At 44.8% G+C, this 13,965-nt stretch overlaps 1 protein-coding gene across 2 annotated transcripts in view; it reads right to left on the bottom strand.

The window, feature by feature from the left end:
- Positions 1–1,970: 1,970 nt before the first annotated feature.
- LOC106595984 (EMILIN-2) overlaps positions 1,971–13,965 on the bottom strand; it is a 79,360-nt gene continuing 67,365 nt past the window's right edge. The window contains exons 7-11 of one of the 2 annotated variants that reach the window (XR_006769028.1): positions 12,888–13,352; positions 12,352–12,459; positions 3,819–3,956; positions 2,322–3,116; positions 1,971–2,271 (exon numbers count right to left, since the gene is read on the bottom strand). Coding sequence is in view for 1 of the 2 variants with exons in the window: in XM_045714353.1 (XP_045570309.1) it covers positions 2,791–3,116; positions 3,819–3,956; positions 12,352–12,459; positions 12,888–13,352 (1,037 nt within the window). In the remaining variant the exon portion in view is untranslated. Of the gene's footprint in view, positions 3,117–3,818; positions 3,957–12,351; positions 12,460–12,887; positions 13,353–13,965 lie in introns of both variants that reach the window. The other variant, XM_045714353.1, reaches the window with a different exon arrangement.

The raw sequence follows: 13,965 nt of genomic DNA, 5'->3' as shown, positions 1-13,965 counted from the left end.
CACCCATCATCACTGTCAAACGCTCCCTAAAACACTTCAGCGAGCAGGCCTTTCTAATGGACCTGGCCCGGGTATCCTGGAAGGATATTGACCTCATCCCATCAGTAGAGGATGCCTGGTTGTTCTTTAAAAGTGCTTTCCTCACCATCTTAAATATGCATACCCCATTCAAAAAATGTAGAACTAAGAACAGATATAGCCCTTGGTTCACTCCAGACCTGACTGCCCTTGACCAGCACAAAAACATCCTGTGGCATTCTGCATTAGCATCGAATAGTCCCCGCGATATGCAACTTTTCAGGGAAGTCAGGAACCAATACATGCAGTCAGTCAGGAAAGCCAAGGCTAGCTTTTTCAAACAGAACTTTGCATCCTGTAGCACAAACTCCAAAAAGTTCTGGGACACTGTAAAGTCCATAGAGAATAAGAGCACCTCCTCCCAGCTGCCCACTGCACTGAGGCTAGGAAACACTGTTACCACCGATAAATCCACTATAATTGAGAATTTAATTAAGCATTTTTCTACGGCTGGCCATGCTTTCCACCTGGCTACCCCTACCCCGGTCAACAGCCCTGCACTCCCCAGAGCAACTCGCCCAAGCCTCCCCCATTTCTCTTTCACCCAAATCCAGATAGCAGATGTTCTGAAAGAGCTGCAAAACCTGGACCCGTACAAATCAGCTGGGCTAGACAATCTGGACCCTCTCTTTCCAAAATTATCCACCACCATTGTTGCAACCCCTATTACCAGTCTGTTCAACCTCTCTTTCGTATCGTCTGAGATCCCTAAAGATCCGCAGTCATCCCCCTCTTCAAAGGGGGAGACACTCTAGACCCAAACTGTTATAGACCTATATCCATCCTACCCTGCCTTTCAAAAGTCTTTGAAAGCCAAGTTAACAAAACAGATCACTGACCATTTCGAATCCCACCGTACCTTCTCCGCTATGCAATCTGGTTTCCGAGCTGGTCATGGGTGCACTTCAGCCACGCTCTAGGTCCTAAACGATATCATAACCGCCATCGATAAGAAACAGTACTGTGCAGCCGTCTTCATCGACCTGGCCAAGGCTTTCGACTCTGTCAATCACCACATCCTCATCGGCAGACTCAACAGCCTTGGTTTCTCAAATCATTGCCTCGCCTGGTTCACCAACTACTTCTCTGTCAGAGTCTAGTGTGTCAAAACAGAGGGCCTGTTGTCCGGACCACTGGCAGTCTCCATTGGGGTGCCACAGGGTGCAATTCTCGGGCCGACTCTGTATATATCAACGATGTCGCTCTTGCTGTGGGTGATTCCCTGATCCACCTCTACGCAGACAACACCATTCTGTATACTTCTGGCCCTTCTTTGGACACTGTGTTAACAAACCTCCAAACGAGCTTCAATGCCATACAACACTCCTTCCGTGGCCTCCAACTGCTTTTAAACGCTAGTAAAACTAAATGCATGCTCTTCAACTGATCGCTGCCCGCACCCGCCCGCCCGTCCAGCATCACCACTCTGGACGGTTCTGACTTAGAATATGTGGACAACTATAAATACCTAGGTGTCTGGTTAGACTGTAAACTCTCCTTCCAGACTGATATTAAACATTTTGAATGCAAAATTGGCTGTACTTTTTTTATTCCATGTGTAACTCTGTGTTGTTGTTTATTTCGCACTGCTTTGCTTTATCTTGGCCAGGTCGCAGTTGGAAATGAGAACTTGTTCTCAACTGGCCTACCTGGTTAAATAAAGGTGACATATTTAAAAATAAAAATATTAAATCCAGGCTGCTTACATATCCTCCCTGGAACAAGACAGGAAGGTCATTTGTTTCCATTGCTCTCCCCATCCAGCATCTCTTAGTTGTTAGTCATCCTGGATATATTCAACTTAGAAATATTCACGGGGGCCCCTCTAATTACTCTTTCTAAAGTGAAGCCATACAGAATGACTTGTTAACACCATCCATCCAACTATCAGACAAATCTTCAAATGGGTTTATTGGCAACATACGTGAAGGAATGAATCAACCCTACTGCTTTACTAATGGTGACAGGATTTTGGTATGGAATACTGAAGAACCTGTAAAACAGATTAATCTAAACAGGATGTGGTATGGAATACTGAATAACCTGTAAAACAGATTAATCTAAACAGGATGTGGTATGGAATACTGAATAACCTGTAAAACAGATAAATCTAAACAGGATGTGGTATGGAATACTGAATATCCTGTAAAACAGATGAATCTAAACAGGATGTGGTATGGAATACTGAATATCCTGTAAAACAGATTAATCTAAACAGGATGTGGTATGGAATACTGAATAACCTGTAAAACAGATTAATCTAAACAGGAGTTGTTTTTTTAAAGAAAAAAAAGTATATATATATATATATATATAATTTTATAAATGTTAATTTAGGAAAATGTTTTAAAACAAAAAGTGGAAAAAAAAGCAGATATCTATATTGTAAAATACATGAATGACCACTTAATATTTTTTTATATCTTTGGCATAATTGTTCAGTAAAAAGGTGAGCATAGAATTACTTTTTACATGGTGAATATCTATATATCTATGATACAAATCATTATTCTGAACAACTGCTGGGTTGCAGAATTACTTTTTACATGGTGAATATCTATATATCTATGATACAAATCATTATTCTGAACAACTGCTGGGTTGCAGGAGATTGGACTTCTGGTATCTGTTTAAAGGTATTCCTGCTTTCTGATTGGTTGTGGAATGTACATGACCAAGTCCTTGCTGTGTGATTGGTTGGCCCAGTGGTAACTATCTGGTGATTGGCTGCGGGGCATAGAGGAAGATGGCGCTGAATGTTGATAGGATGTCTCTGGACTCTGTGGTGGCCAGCTGTCCTGCGGTCCGGACCAGAGCTACGTGGTCCCCTTGCCTCAGAGACAGGATCAGGCTGAACGAGACAGAGCCTCCACAGGGACAACTGTCCTGGACCGCTGTCCCTGCTACAGACCCGGAGCTCATCAGCCTATGGACACTACGGTTGGAGACAGACAAAACAGCCTCCAGTCCCTTCCCTGGCCGAGCCATCAGAACTCCTGAGATCAGGTAACGGCCTTCCATCGGTATCGTGAAGATACCTGGAGAGAGAAAATAATATATTAGTCTGTGTGTGTCTGTGTGTGTGGACGTGTTTAGCTATTCTTGTGGGGACCAGAATAGTAAACAAACAAAAATTTGACCAACTGGGGACATTTTGTTAGTCCCCACAAGGCCAAATACTATTTCTAGGGGGTTTAGGTTTAAGGTTAGAATTAGGGTTAGAATTAGGAACTAGGGTAGTTTTATGATTAGGAGTTAGGGTTAGTTTTAGGGTTAAGGCTAGGAGCTAGGGTTAGGTTTAGGGTTAAGGCTAGGAGCTAGGGTTAGGTTTAGGGTTAAGGTTAGGAGTTAGGGTTAAGGCTAGGAGCTAGGGTTAGGTTTAGGGTTAAGGTTAGGAGTTAGGGTTAGTTTTAGGGTTAAGGCTAGGAGCTAGGGTTAGGTTTAGGGTTAAGGCTAGGAGCTAGGGTTAGGTTTAGGGTTAAGGTTAGGAGTTAGGTTTAGGGTTAAGGTTAGGAGTTAGGGTTAGTTTTAGGGTTAAGGCTAGGAGCTAGGGTTAGGTTTAGGGTTAAGGTTAGGTTTTGGGTTAGGGTAAGAGTATGAGTTAGGTTTAGGGTTAGGGAAAAAAGGATTTTGAATGGGACTTAATTGTGTGTCCCCACAAGGTTAGCTGTACAAGACTGTGTGTGTGTGTGTGTGTGTCTCTCTCTGTGTGTGTGTAGGTGTGTCTGTGTGTGTGTTACCTGTGTGAGAGTTGTAGTGTCCTCCATCGTTGACCAGCACCTTGTTGAAGCGGATGGTTCCAAACTCCCCAGAGAACTGAGAGGTCAGGCCAGCAGAGAAGGAGAAGGGGTCTGCAAGGAAACTGCTGTCTGAAGACACTGCGACAAAGACAGACAGGTTAGAGGACAGACAGATGCTATTAAAATCAAAGTGCTTCTGGGGAGTTAAATGTACACCTAACGCAATTAGTGACACTGTTGCTGTTCTGCGTACTTGTGTAGCAAAAAATACACAAACGTGTACAGCCCTTCAATTTGTAATTTGAAGCAGAGGGTCTAATGGCACCGGAGGGAATGGTGGCCATTTTATGGACTCCTGACCTTTCTGTATTTTTTTCGCTATTGTTTCCTGTGACCGAAAAGAGCTTCTGTACATCAGAGCAGCTATCACTAACCTCGTTTTTGGACGAGGACTTCAACTTCAATGAGTCGTAAGCGAAAGACATATTGAACATCGCAGACCAGGCCCAACTCCCTGACACTCGAAGGAGGAGGAAATGGAGGCTCTAGAGGCCGGCATGCGGGATACTTGACGAGACTACGTCGGAGAGTGGATAAATTGTGTCTACCCTCTGTTCTATTGGAAAACATGCAATCACTGGAGAATAAACTGGATGATCTGAAGAACTACAGTGCATTCGGAAAGTATTCAGACCCCTTGACTTTTTCCACACTTTGTTACGTTACAGCCTTATTCTAAAATGGATTAAATAGTTTTTTCCCCTCGTCAATCTACGCACAATACCCCACAATGACAAAGCAAAAACAGGTTTTTAGAAATGTTTGAAAATGTATTAAAAATAAAACACTGAAAAATCACATTTACATAAGGGTTCAGACCCTTTGTCCTGTTGGAAGGTGAACCTTCGACCCAGTCTGAGGTCCTGAGTGCTCTGGAGCAGGTTTTCATCAAAGATCTCGATTTACTTTGCTCTGTTCATCTTTCCCTCGATCCAGACTAGTCACCCAGTCCCTGATGCTGAAAAACATCCTCACAACATGATGCTTCACTGTAGGGATGGTGCCAGGTTTCCTCTAAACCTAACACTTGACATTCAGGCCAAAGAGTTCAATCTTGTTTCTCATGGTCTGAGAGCCCTTTAGGTGCCTATTGGCAAACTCCAAGTGGGCTGTAATGTGCCGTTTACTGAGGAGTGGCTTCCGTCTGGCCTCTCTACCATAAAGGCCTGATTGGTGGAGTGCTGCAGAGATGGTTGTCCTTCTGGAAGTTTCTCCCATCTCCTCAGAGGAACCCTGGAGCTCTGTCAGAGTGACCATCGGCTTCTTGGTCACCTCCCTGACAAAGGCCCTTCTCCCTCGATTGTTCAGTTTGGCCGGGCAGCCAGCGCTAGGAAGAGTCTTGGTGGTTAAAAACGTATTCCATTTAAAAATGATGGAGGCCACTGTGTTCTTGGGGACCTTCAATGCTGCAAACATTTTTTGTTACCCTTCCCCAGATCTGTGCCTTGACACAATCCTGTCTCGGAGCTCAACAGACTATTCCTTTGACCTCATGGCTTGGTTTTGGCTCTGACATGCACTGTCAACTGTGGGACCTTATATAGACAGGTGTGTTTCTTTCCAAATCATGTCCAATCAATTTAATTTACAACAGGTGAACTCCAATCAAGTTGTAGAAACATCTCAAGGATGATCAATGGAAACAGGATGCACCTGAGCTCAATTTCAAGAATTTCGCTACACCTGCAAAAACCTCTGCTAAACACGTGTATGTGACCAATAACATTTTATTTGATTCGAGTCTTATAGCAGAGGGTCTGAATACTTATGTAAATAAGGTATTTCTGTTTTATTTATTTAAGAAAATTAAAAAAAATGTAAAATCACTGTCATTATGGGGTATAGTGTCATTATGGGGTATTGAGTCATTATGGGGTATTGAGTCATTATGGGGTATTGAGTCATCATGGGGTATTGAGTCATTATGGAGTATTGAGTCATTATGGGGTATTGTGTCATTATGGGGTAGTGAGTCATTATGGGGTAGTGAGTCATTATGGGGTATTGAGTCATTATGGGGTATTGAGTCATTATGGGGTATGGAGTCATTATGGGGTATGGAGTCATTATGGGGTATTGAGTCATTATGGGGTATGGAGTCATTATGGGATATTGAGTCATTATGGGGTATTGTGTCGTTATGGGGTATGGTGTCATTATGGGGTATGGAGTCATTATGGGGTATGGAGTCATTATGGGGTATTGAGTCATTATGGGGTATTGAGTCATTATGGGGTATTGAGTCATTATGGGGTATTGAGTCATTATGGGGTATTGAGTCATTATGGGGTATAGTATCATTATGGGGTATTGAGTCATTATGGGGTATTGAGTCATTATGGGGTATTGAGTCATTATGGGGTATTGTGTCATAATGGGGTATAGTGTCATTATGGGGTATTGAGTCATTATGGGGTAGTGTGTCATTATGGGGTATTGAGTCATCATGGGGTATTGAGTCATTATGGGGTATTGAGTCATTATGGGGTATTGAGTCATCATGGGGTAGTGTGTCATTATGGGGTATTGAGTCATTATGGGGTATGGAGTCATTATGGGGTATGGAGTCATTATGGGGTATTGAGTCATTATGGGGTATGGAGTCATTATGGGGTATGGAGTCATTATGGGGTATGGAGTCATTATGGGGTATGGAGTCATTATGGGGTATTGAGTCATTATGGGGTCTTGAGTCATTCTGGGGTATTGAGTCATTCTGGGGTATGGAGTCATTATGGGGTATTGAGTCATCATGGGGTATTGTGTCATTATGGGGTAGTGAGTCATTATGGGGTATTGTGTCATTATGGGGTAGTGAGTCATTATGGGGTATTGTGTCATTATGGGGTAGTGAGTCATTATGGGGTATGGAGTCATTATGGGGTATTGAGTCATTATGGGGTATGGAGTCATTATGGGGTATTGTGTCATTATGGGGTAGTGAGTCATTATGGGGTATTGTGTCATTATGGGGTATGGAGTCATTATGGGGTATTGAGTCATTATGGGGTATGGAGTCATTATGGGGTATTGTGTCATTATGGGGTAGTGAGTCATTATGGGGTATTGAGTCATTATGGGGTATGGAGTCATTATGGGGTATTGAGTCATTATGGGGTAGTGAGTCATTATGGGGTATGGAGTCATTATGGGGTAGTGAGTCATTATGGGGTAGTGAGTCATTATGGGGTAGTGAGTCATTATGGGGTATTGTGTCATTATGGGGTAGTGAGTCATTATGGGGTATTGAGTCATTATGGGGTATTGAGTCATTATGGGGTATTGAGTCATCATGGGGTAGTGAGTCATTATGGGGTATGGAGTCATTATGGGGTATTGAGTCATTATGGGGTAGTGAGTCATTATGGGGTATTGTGTGTAGATAATTGAATCCATTTTAGATTAAGGCTGTAACGTAACAACATGTAAAAAAAGGGGTCTGAATAAGTTCTGAATGCACGGTACATACAGTCCATGCAATTTATGTGACTTGTTAAGCAAAGTTTTACTCCTGAACTTATTTAGGCTTGAATACTTACTGACTGAAGACATTTCAGCTTTTCAATTCTTATTAATTTGTAAACATAATTCCACTGTCACGTCTTGACCAGTATAGAGTATATTTGGTTATTGTAGTTTGGTCAGGACGTGGCAGAGGGGAGTTGATGTAGGTTTATGGGGTTGGTCACTGGTCTATGTCTGTGTTTCTATGTCTAGTTAATTGGGGTTGGACTCTCAATTGAAGGCAGGTGTGTTGAGTTGCCTTTGATTGGGAGTCCTATATAGTAGGATGTGTTTGTCTTTGTGTTTCGTGGGTAGTTGTTTTTTGCACTGCTAGGTATAGCCTGCGAAACTGTCTCCTGTCCTGTTTTCTGCATTTATTGTTTTTTCGTGATCAACGTGTTCAATAAACATGATGTTGAGCACACAACCTGCTGCGTATTGGTCCACGTTCTCCGACAGTGATTTCGCGATATCGTCAGAAGACGAGGAACGTGACATCCACTTTGATACTATGAGGTATGGTGTTGTGGCCAGGGTTTGGCTATAACACAACAACATGTTGAAAATTAAGGGGGTGAATATTTTCTGAAGGCTCATTACTGGTACCCTGTGTATATAGCCAACCCTAACCCTGGTACCCTGTGTATATAGCCAACCCTAACCCTGGTACCCTGTGTATATAGCTAACCCTAACCCGAACCCTGGTACCCTGTGTATTTAGCCAACCCTAACCCTGGTACCCTGTGTACATAGCTAACCCTAACCCTGGTACCCTGTGTATATAGCCAACCCCAACCCTGGTACCCTGTGTATATAGCCAACCCTAACCCTAACCCTGGTGCCCTGTGTATATAGCCAACCCTAACCCTGGTACCCTGTGTATTTAGCCAACCCTAACCCTAACCCTGGTACCCTGTGTATATAGCCAACCCTAACCCTGGTACCCTGTGTATATAGCCAACCCTAACCATGGTACCCTGTGTATATAGCCAACCCTAACCCTGGTACCCTGTGTATATAGCCAACCCTAACCCTGGTACCCTGTGTATATAGCCAACCCTAACCCTGGTACCCTGTGTATATAGCCAACCCTAACCCTAACCCTGGTACCCTGTGTATATAGCCAACCCTAACCCTGGTACCCTGTGTATATAGCCAACCCTAACCCTAGTACCCTGTGTATATAGCCAACCCTGGTACCCTGTGTATATAGCCAACCCTTAACCCTGGTACCCTGTGTATATAGCCAACCCTAACCCTGGTACCCTGTGTATATAGCCAACCCTAACCCTATCCCTGGTACCCTGTGTATATAGCCAACCCTAACCCTGGTACCATGTGTATATAGCCAACTCTAACCCTGGTACCCTGTGTATATAGCCAACCCTAACCCTGGTACCCTGTGTATATAGCCAACCCTAACCCTAACCCTGTGTATATAGCCAACCCTAACCCTAACCCTGGTACCCTGTGTATATAGCCAACCCTAACCCTGGTACCCTGTGTATATAGCCAAACATAACCCTAACCCTGGTGCCCTGTGTATTTAGCCAACCCTAACCCTAACCCTGGTACCCTGTGTATATAGCCAACCCTAACCCTGGTACCCTGTGTATATAGCCAACCCTAACCCTGGTACCCTGTGTATATAGCCAACCCTAACCCTGGTACCCTGTGTATATAGCCAACCCTAACCCTGGTACCCTGTGTATATAGCCAACCCTAACCCTGGTACCCTGTGTATATAGCCAACCCTAACCCTGGTACCCTGTGTATATAGCCAACCCTAACCATGGTACCCTGTGTATATAGCCAACCCTAACCATGGTACCCTGTGTATATAGCTAACCCTAACCCTGGTACCCTGTGTATATAGCCAACCCTAACCCTGGTACCCTGTGTATATAGCCAACCCTAACCATGGTACCCTGTGTATATAGCCAACCCTAACCCTAACCCTGGTACCCTGTGTATATAGCCAACCCTAACCCTGGTTTACTCTCTCTCTGCATTGTTGGGAAGGGCCCGTCAGGAAGCATTTCACTGATAGTCTACATTGTTGTTCTAGTATGGGTATAGGTGTGTATGGGTATAGGTGTGTATGGGTATAGGTGTGTATGGGTATGGGTGTGTATGGGTATGGGTGTGTATGGGTATGGGTGTGTATGGGTAGAGGTGTGTATGGGTATAGGTGTGTATGGGTATAGGTGTGTATGGTGTGTATGGGTGTGTATGGGTATAGGTGTGTATGGGTATAGGTGTGTATGGGTAGAGGTGTGTATGGGTATAGGTGTATGGGTATGGGTATAGGTGTGTATGGGTATAGGTGTGTATGGGTATAGGTGTGTATGGGTATGGGTGTGTATGGGTATATGTGTGTATGGGTATAGGTGTGTATGGGTATAGGTGTGTATGGGTATAGGTGTATGGGTATGGGTATAGGTGTATGGGTATGGGTATAGGTGGGTATGGGTATAGGTGTGTATGGGTATGGGTGTGTATGGGTATGGGTGTGTATGGGTATGGGTGTGTATGGGTAGAGGTGTGTATGGGTATAGGTGTGTATGGGTATAGGTGTGTATGGTGTGTATGGGTGTGTATGGGTATAGGTGTGTATGGGTAGAGGTGTGTATGGGTATAGGTGTGTATGGGTATAGGTGTGTATGGGTATGGGTGTGTATGGGTATATGTGTGTATGGGTATAGGTGTGTATGGGTATAGGTGTGTATGGGTATAGGTGTATGGGTATGGGTATAGGTGTATGGGTATGGGTATAGGTGTGTATGGGTATAGGTGTGTATGGGTATGGGTGTGTATGGGTATGGGTGTGTATGGGTATGGGTGTGTATGGGTAGAGGTGTGTATGGGTATAGGTGTGTATGGTGTGTATGGGTGTGTATGGGTATAGGTGTGTATGGGTATAGGTGTGTATGGGTATAGGTGTGTATGGGTATGGGTGTGTATGGGTATAGGTGTGTATGGGTATAGGTGTGTATGGGTATAGGTGTGTATAGGTATAGATGTGTATGGGTATAGGTGTGTATGGGTATAGATGTGTATGGGTATAGGTGTGTATGGGTATAGGTGGGTATGGGTATAGGTGTGTATGGGTAGAGGTGTGTATGGGTAGAGGTGTGTATGGGTAGAGGTGTGTATGGGTATAGGTGTGTATGGGTATAGGTGTGTATGGGTATCATTGTGTATGGGTATAGGTGTGTATGGGTATAGGTGTATGGGTATGGGTGTGTATGGGTATAGGTGTGTATGGGTATAGGTGTGTATGGGTAGAGGTGTGTATGGGTAGAGGTGTGTATGGGTATAGGTGTGTATGGGTAGAGGTGTGTATGGGTATAGGTGTATGGGTATGGGTATAGGTGTGTATGGGTATAGGTGTGTATGGGTATAGGTGTGTATGGGTATGGGTGTGTATGGGTATATGTGTGTATGGGTATAGGTGTGTATGGGTATAGGTGTGTATGGGTATAGGTGTATGGGTATGGGTATAGGTGTATGGGTATGGGTATAGGTGTGTATGGGTATAGGTGTGTATGGGTATAGGTGTGTATGGTGTGTATGGGTATAGGTGTGTATGGGTATAGGTGTGTATGGTGTGTATGGGTATAGGTGTGTATGGTGTGTATGGGTATAGGTGTGTATGGTGTGTATGGGTATAGGTGTGTATGGGTATGGGTATAGGTGTGTATGGGTATAGGTGTGTATGGGTATAGGTGTGTATGGTGTGTATGGGTGTGTATGGGTATAGGTGTGTATGGGTATAGGTGTGTATGGGTATAGGTGTGTATGGGTATGGGTGTGTATGGGTATAGGTGTGTATGGGTATAGGTGTGTATGGGTATAGGTGTGTATGGGTATAGGTGTGTATAGGTATAGATGTGTATGGGTATAGGTGTGTATGGGTATAGGTGTGTATGGGTATAGGTGTGTATGGGTATGGGTATAGGTGTGTATGGGTATATGTGTGTATGGTGTGTATGGGTATAGGTGTGTATGGTGTGTATGGGTATAGGTGTGTATGGTGTGTATGGGTATAGGTGTGTATGGTGTGTATGGGTATAGGTGTGTATGGGTATCAGTGTGTATGGGTATAGGTGTGTATGGGTATAGGTGTATGGGTATAGGTGTATGGGTATGGGTGGGTATGGGTGTGTATGGGTATAGGTGTGTATGGGTAGAGGTGTTTATGGGTAGAGGTGTGTATGGGTATAGGTGTGTATGGGTAGAGGTGTGTATGGGTAGAGGTGTGTATGGGTATGGGTATAGGTGTGTATGGGTATAGGTGTGTATGGGTATGGGTGTGTATGGGTATAGGTGTGTATGGGTATAGGTGTGTATGGGTATAGGTGTGTATGGGTATAGGTGTGTATGGGTATGGGTATAGGTGTGTATGGGTATATGTGTGTATGGTGTGTATGGGTATAGGTGTGTATGGTGTGTATGGGTATAGGTGTGTATGGTGTGTATGGGTATAGGTGTGTATGGTGTGTATGGGTATAGGTGTGTATGGGTATAGGTGTGTATGGGTATAGGTGTGTATGGTGTGTATGGGTATAGGTGTGTATGGGTGTGTATGGGTGTGTATGGGTATAGGTGTGTATGGGTATGGGTGTGTATGGGTATAGGTGTGTATGGCTATAGGTGTGTATGGGTATAGGTGTGTATGGGTATAGGTGTGTATGGGTAGAGGTGTGTATGGGTATAGGTGTGTATGGGTATGGGTGTGTATGGGTATAGGTGTGTATGGCTATAGGTGTGTATGGGTATAGGTGTGTATGGGTATAGGTGTGTATGGGTAGAGGTGTGTATGGGTATAGGTGTGTATGGGTATAGGTGTGTATGGGTATAGGTGTGTATGGGTAGAGGTGTGTATGGGTATAGGTGTGTATGGGTAGAGGTGTGTATGGGTAGAGGTGTGTATGGGTATAGGTGTGTATGGGTGTAGGTGTGTTACCTGGTGTGACTAGTGGGGTCTGTGACGCTGGGTTCCAGGGGACCTTGGCAGCTACTGGGATCGTCTCATGTTTGTTGAAGGAGACTGGCTTCTCGGGAGGGTTGAATCCTGGTGGTTTAGAAAACATTCACTGGGTTATAACCTCTCATAGCATTTAAAACATTCACTGGGTTATAACCTCTCATAGCATTTAAAACATTCACTGGGTTATAACCTCTCATAGCATTTAAAACATTCACTGGGTTATAATCTCTCATACCATTTAAAATAGTCACTGGGTTATAACCTCTCATAGCATTTAAAACATTCACTGGGTTATAACCTCTCATAGCATTTAAAACATTCACTGGGTTATAACCTCTCAAAACATTTAAAACATTCACTGGGTTATAACCTCTCATAGCATTTAAAACATTCACTGGGTTATAACCTCTCATAGCATTTAAAACATTCACTGGGTTATAACCTCTCATAGCATTTAAATACTTGGGCAACATTTTGGTGGTAACTCCGTCCACATCCTCACCGCTACTGACCTGGTGCTCCAGCGAATCCTTTAACAGGTGTGGAGGACGAGTCATCTGATCCTCTCCTGACTGTTACCCTCCTCATGTAGCCTGGTGGACCAGCCTCTCCCACCTCCAGGACCCGACGCGGCTGACTGGGAGGGTTAGAGGGGGGGCTGGGCTGCCGAGGTACCATCGTTAAGAAGGGTTGGTTAGGGTTGGATGGTTGGTTAGGATGGGGTACGAGGATGACAGTGGGCTGGCCTGGCTGGTTAGGCTTATGTGGCACCAGGTACAGAGTTGGTTGGTTAGGTTGGCGGTGGGTGTTGGGCTGTAGAGGGTTGGTAGGCTGGTGTGGACTAGCTGGCTGTCTGGGGTTGTAGGGTTGCCTGGGGGTCTGGGGGAGCGAGTCAGGGAGGGTCCTGTGGGGAATGTGGATCTGGTTAACCCTGGGTCTGGTCTGGTCTGGGACAGACCCAGGTCTCACAGGTTCATCTGAGAGAGAGAGAGAAACAGGGAGAGAGACACAGGGAGAGAGACACAGGGAGAGAGAGAGAGAGAAACAGGGAGAGAGAAACAGGGAGAGAGAAACAGGGAGAGAGAAACAGGGAGAGAGAAACAGGGAGAGAGACACAGGGAGAGAGAAACAGGGAGAGAGAAACAGGGAGAGAGAAACAGGGAGAGAGAAACAGGGAGAGAGAAACAGGGAGAGAGAAACAGGGAGAGAGAAACAGGGAGAGAGACACAGGGAGAGAGAGAGAGAGAAACAGGGAGAGAGAAACAGGGAGAGAGAAACAGGGAGAGAGACACAGGGAGAGAGACACAGGGAGAGAGACACAGGGAGAGAGACACAGGGAGAGAGACACAGGGAGAGAGACACAGGGAGAGAGACACAGGGAGAGAGACACAGGGAGAGAGACACAGGAGAGAGACACAGGGAGAGAGAGAGAGACACAGGGAGAGAGACACAGGGAGAGAGACACAGGGAGAGAGACACAGGGAGAGAGAGAGAGAGAAACAGGGAGAGAGAAACAGGGAGAGAGACACAGGGAGAGAGACACAGGGAGAGAGACACAGGGAGAGAGACACAGGGAGAGAGACACAGGGA

Source organism: Salmo salar, chromosome ssa03 (assembly GCF_905237065.1).
Source record: "Salmo salar chromosome ssa03, Ssal_v3.1, whole genome shotgun sequence".
Lineage (NCBI taxonomy): Eukaryota > Metazoa > Chordata > Actinopteri > Salmoniformes > Salmonidae > Salmo > Salmo salar.
This window is presented reverse-complemented; position numbering and strand designations above follow the sequence as displayed.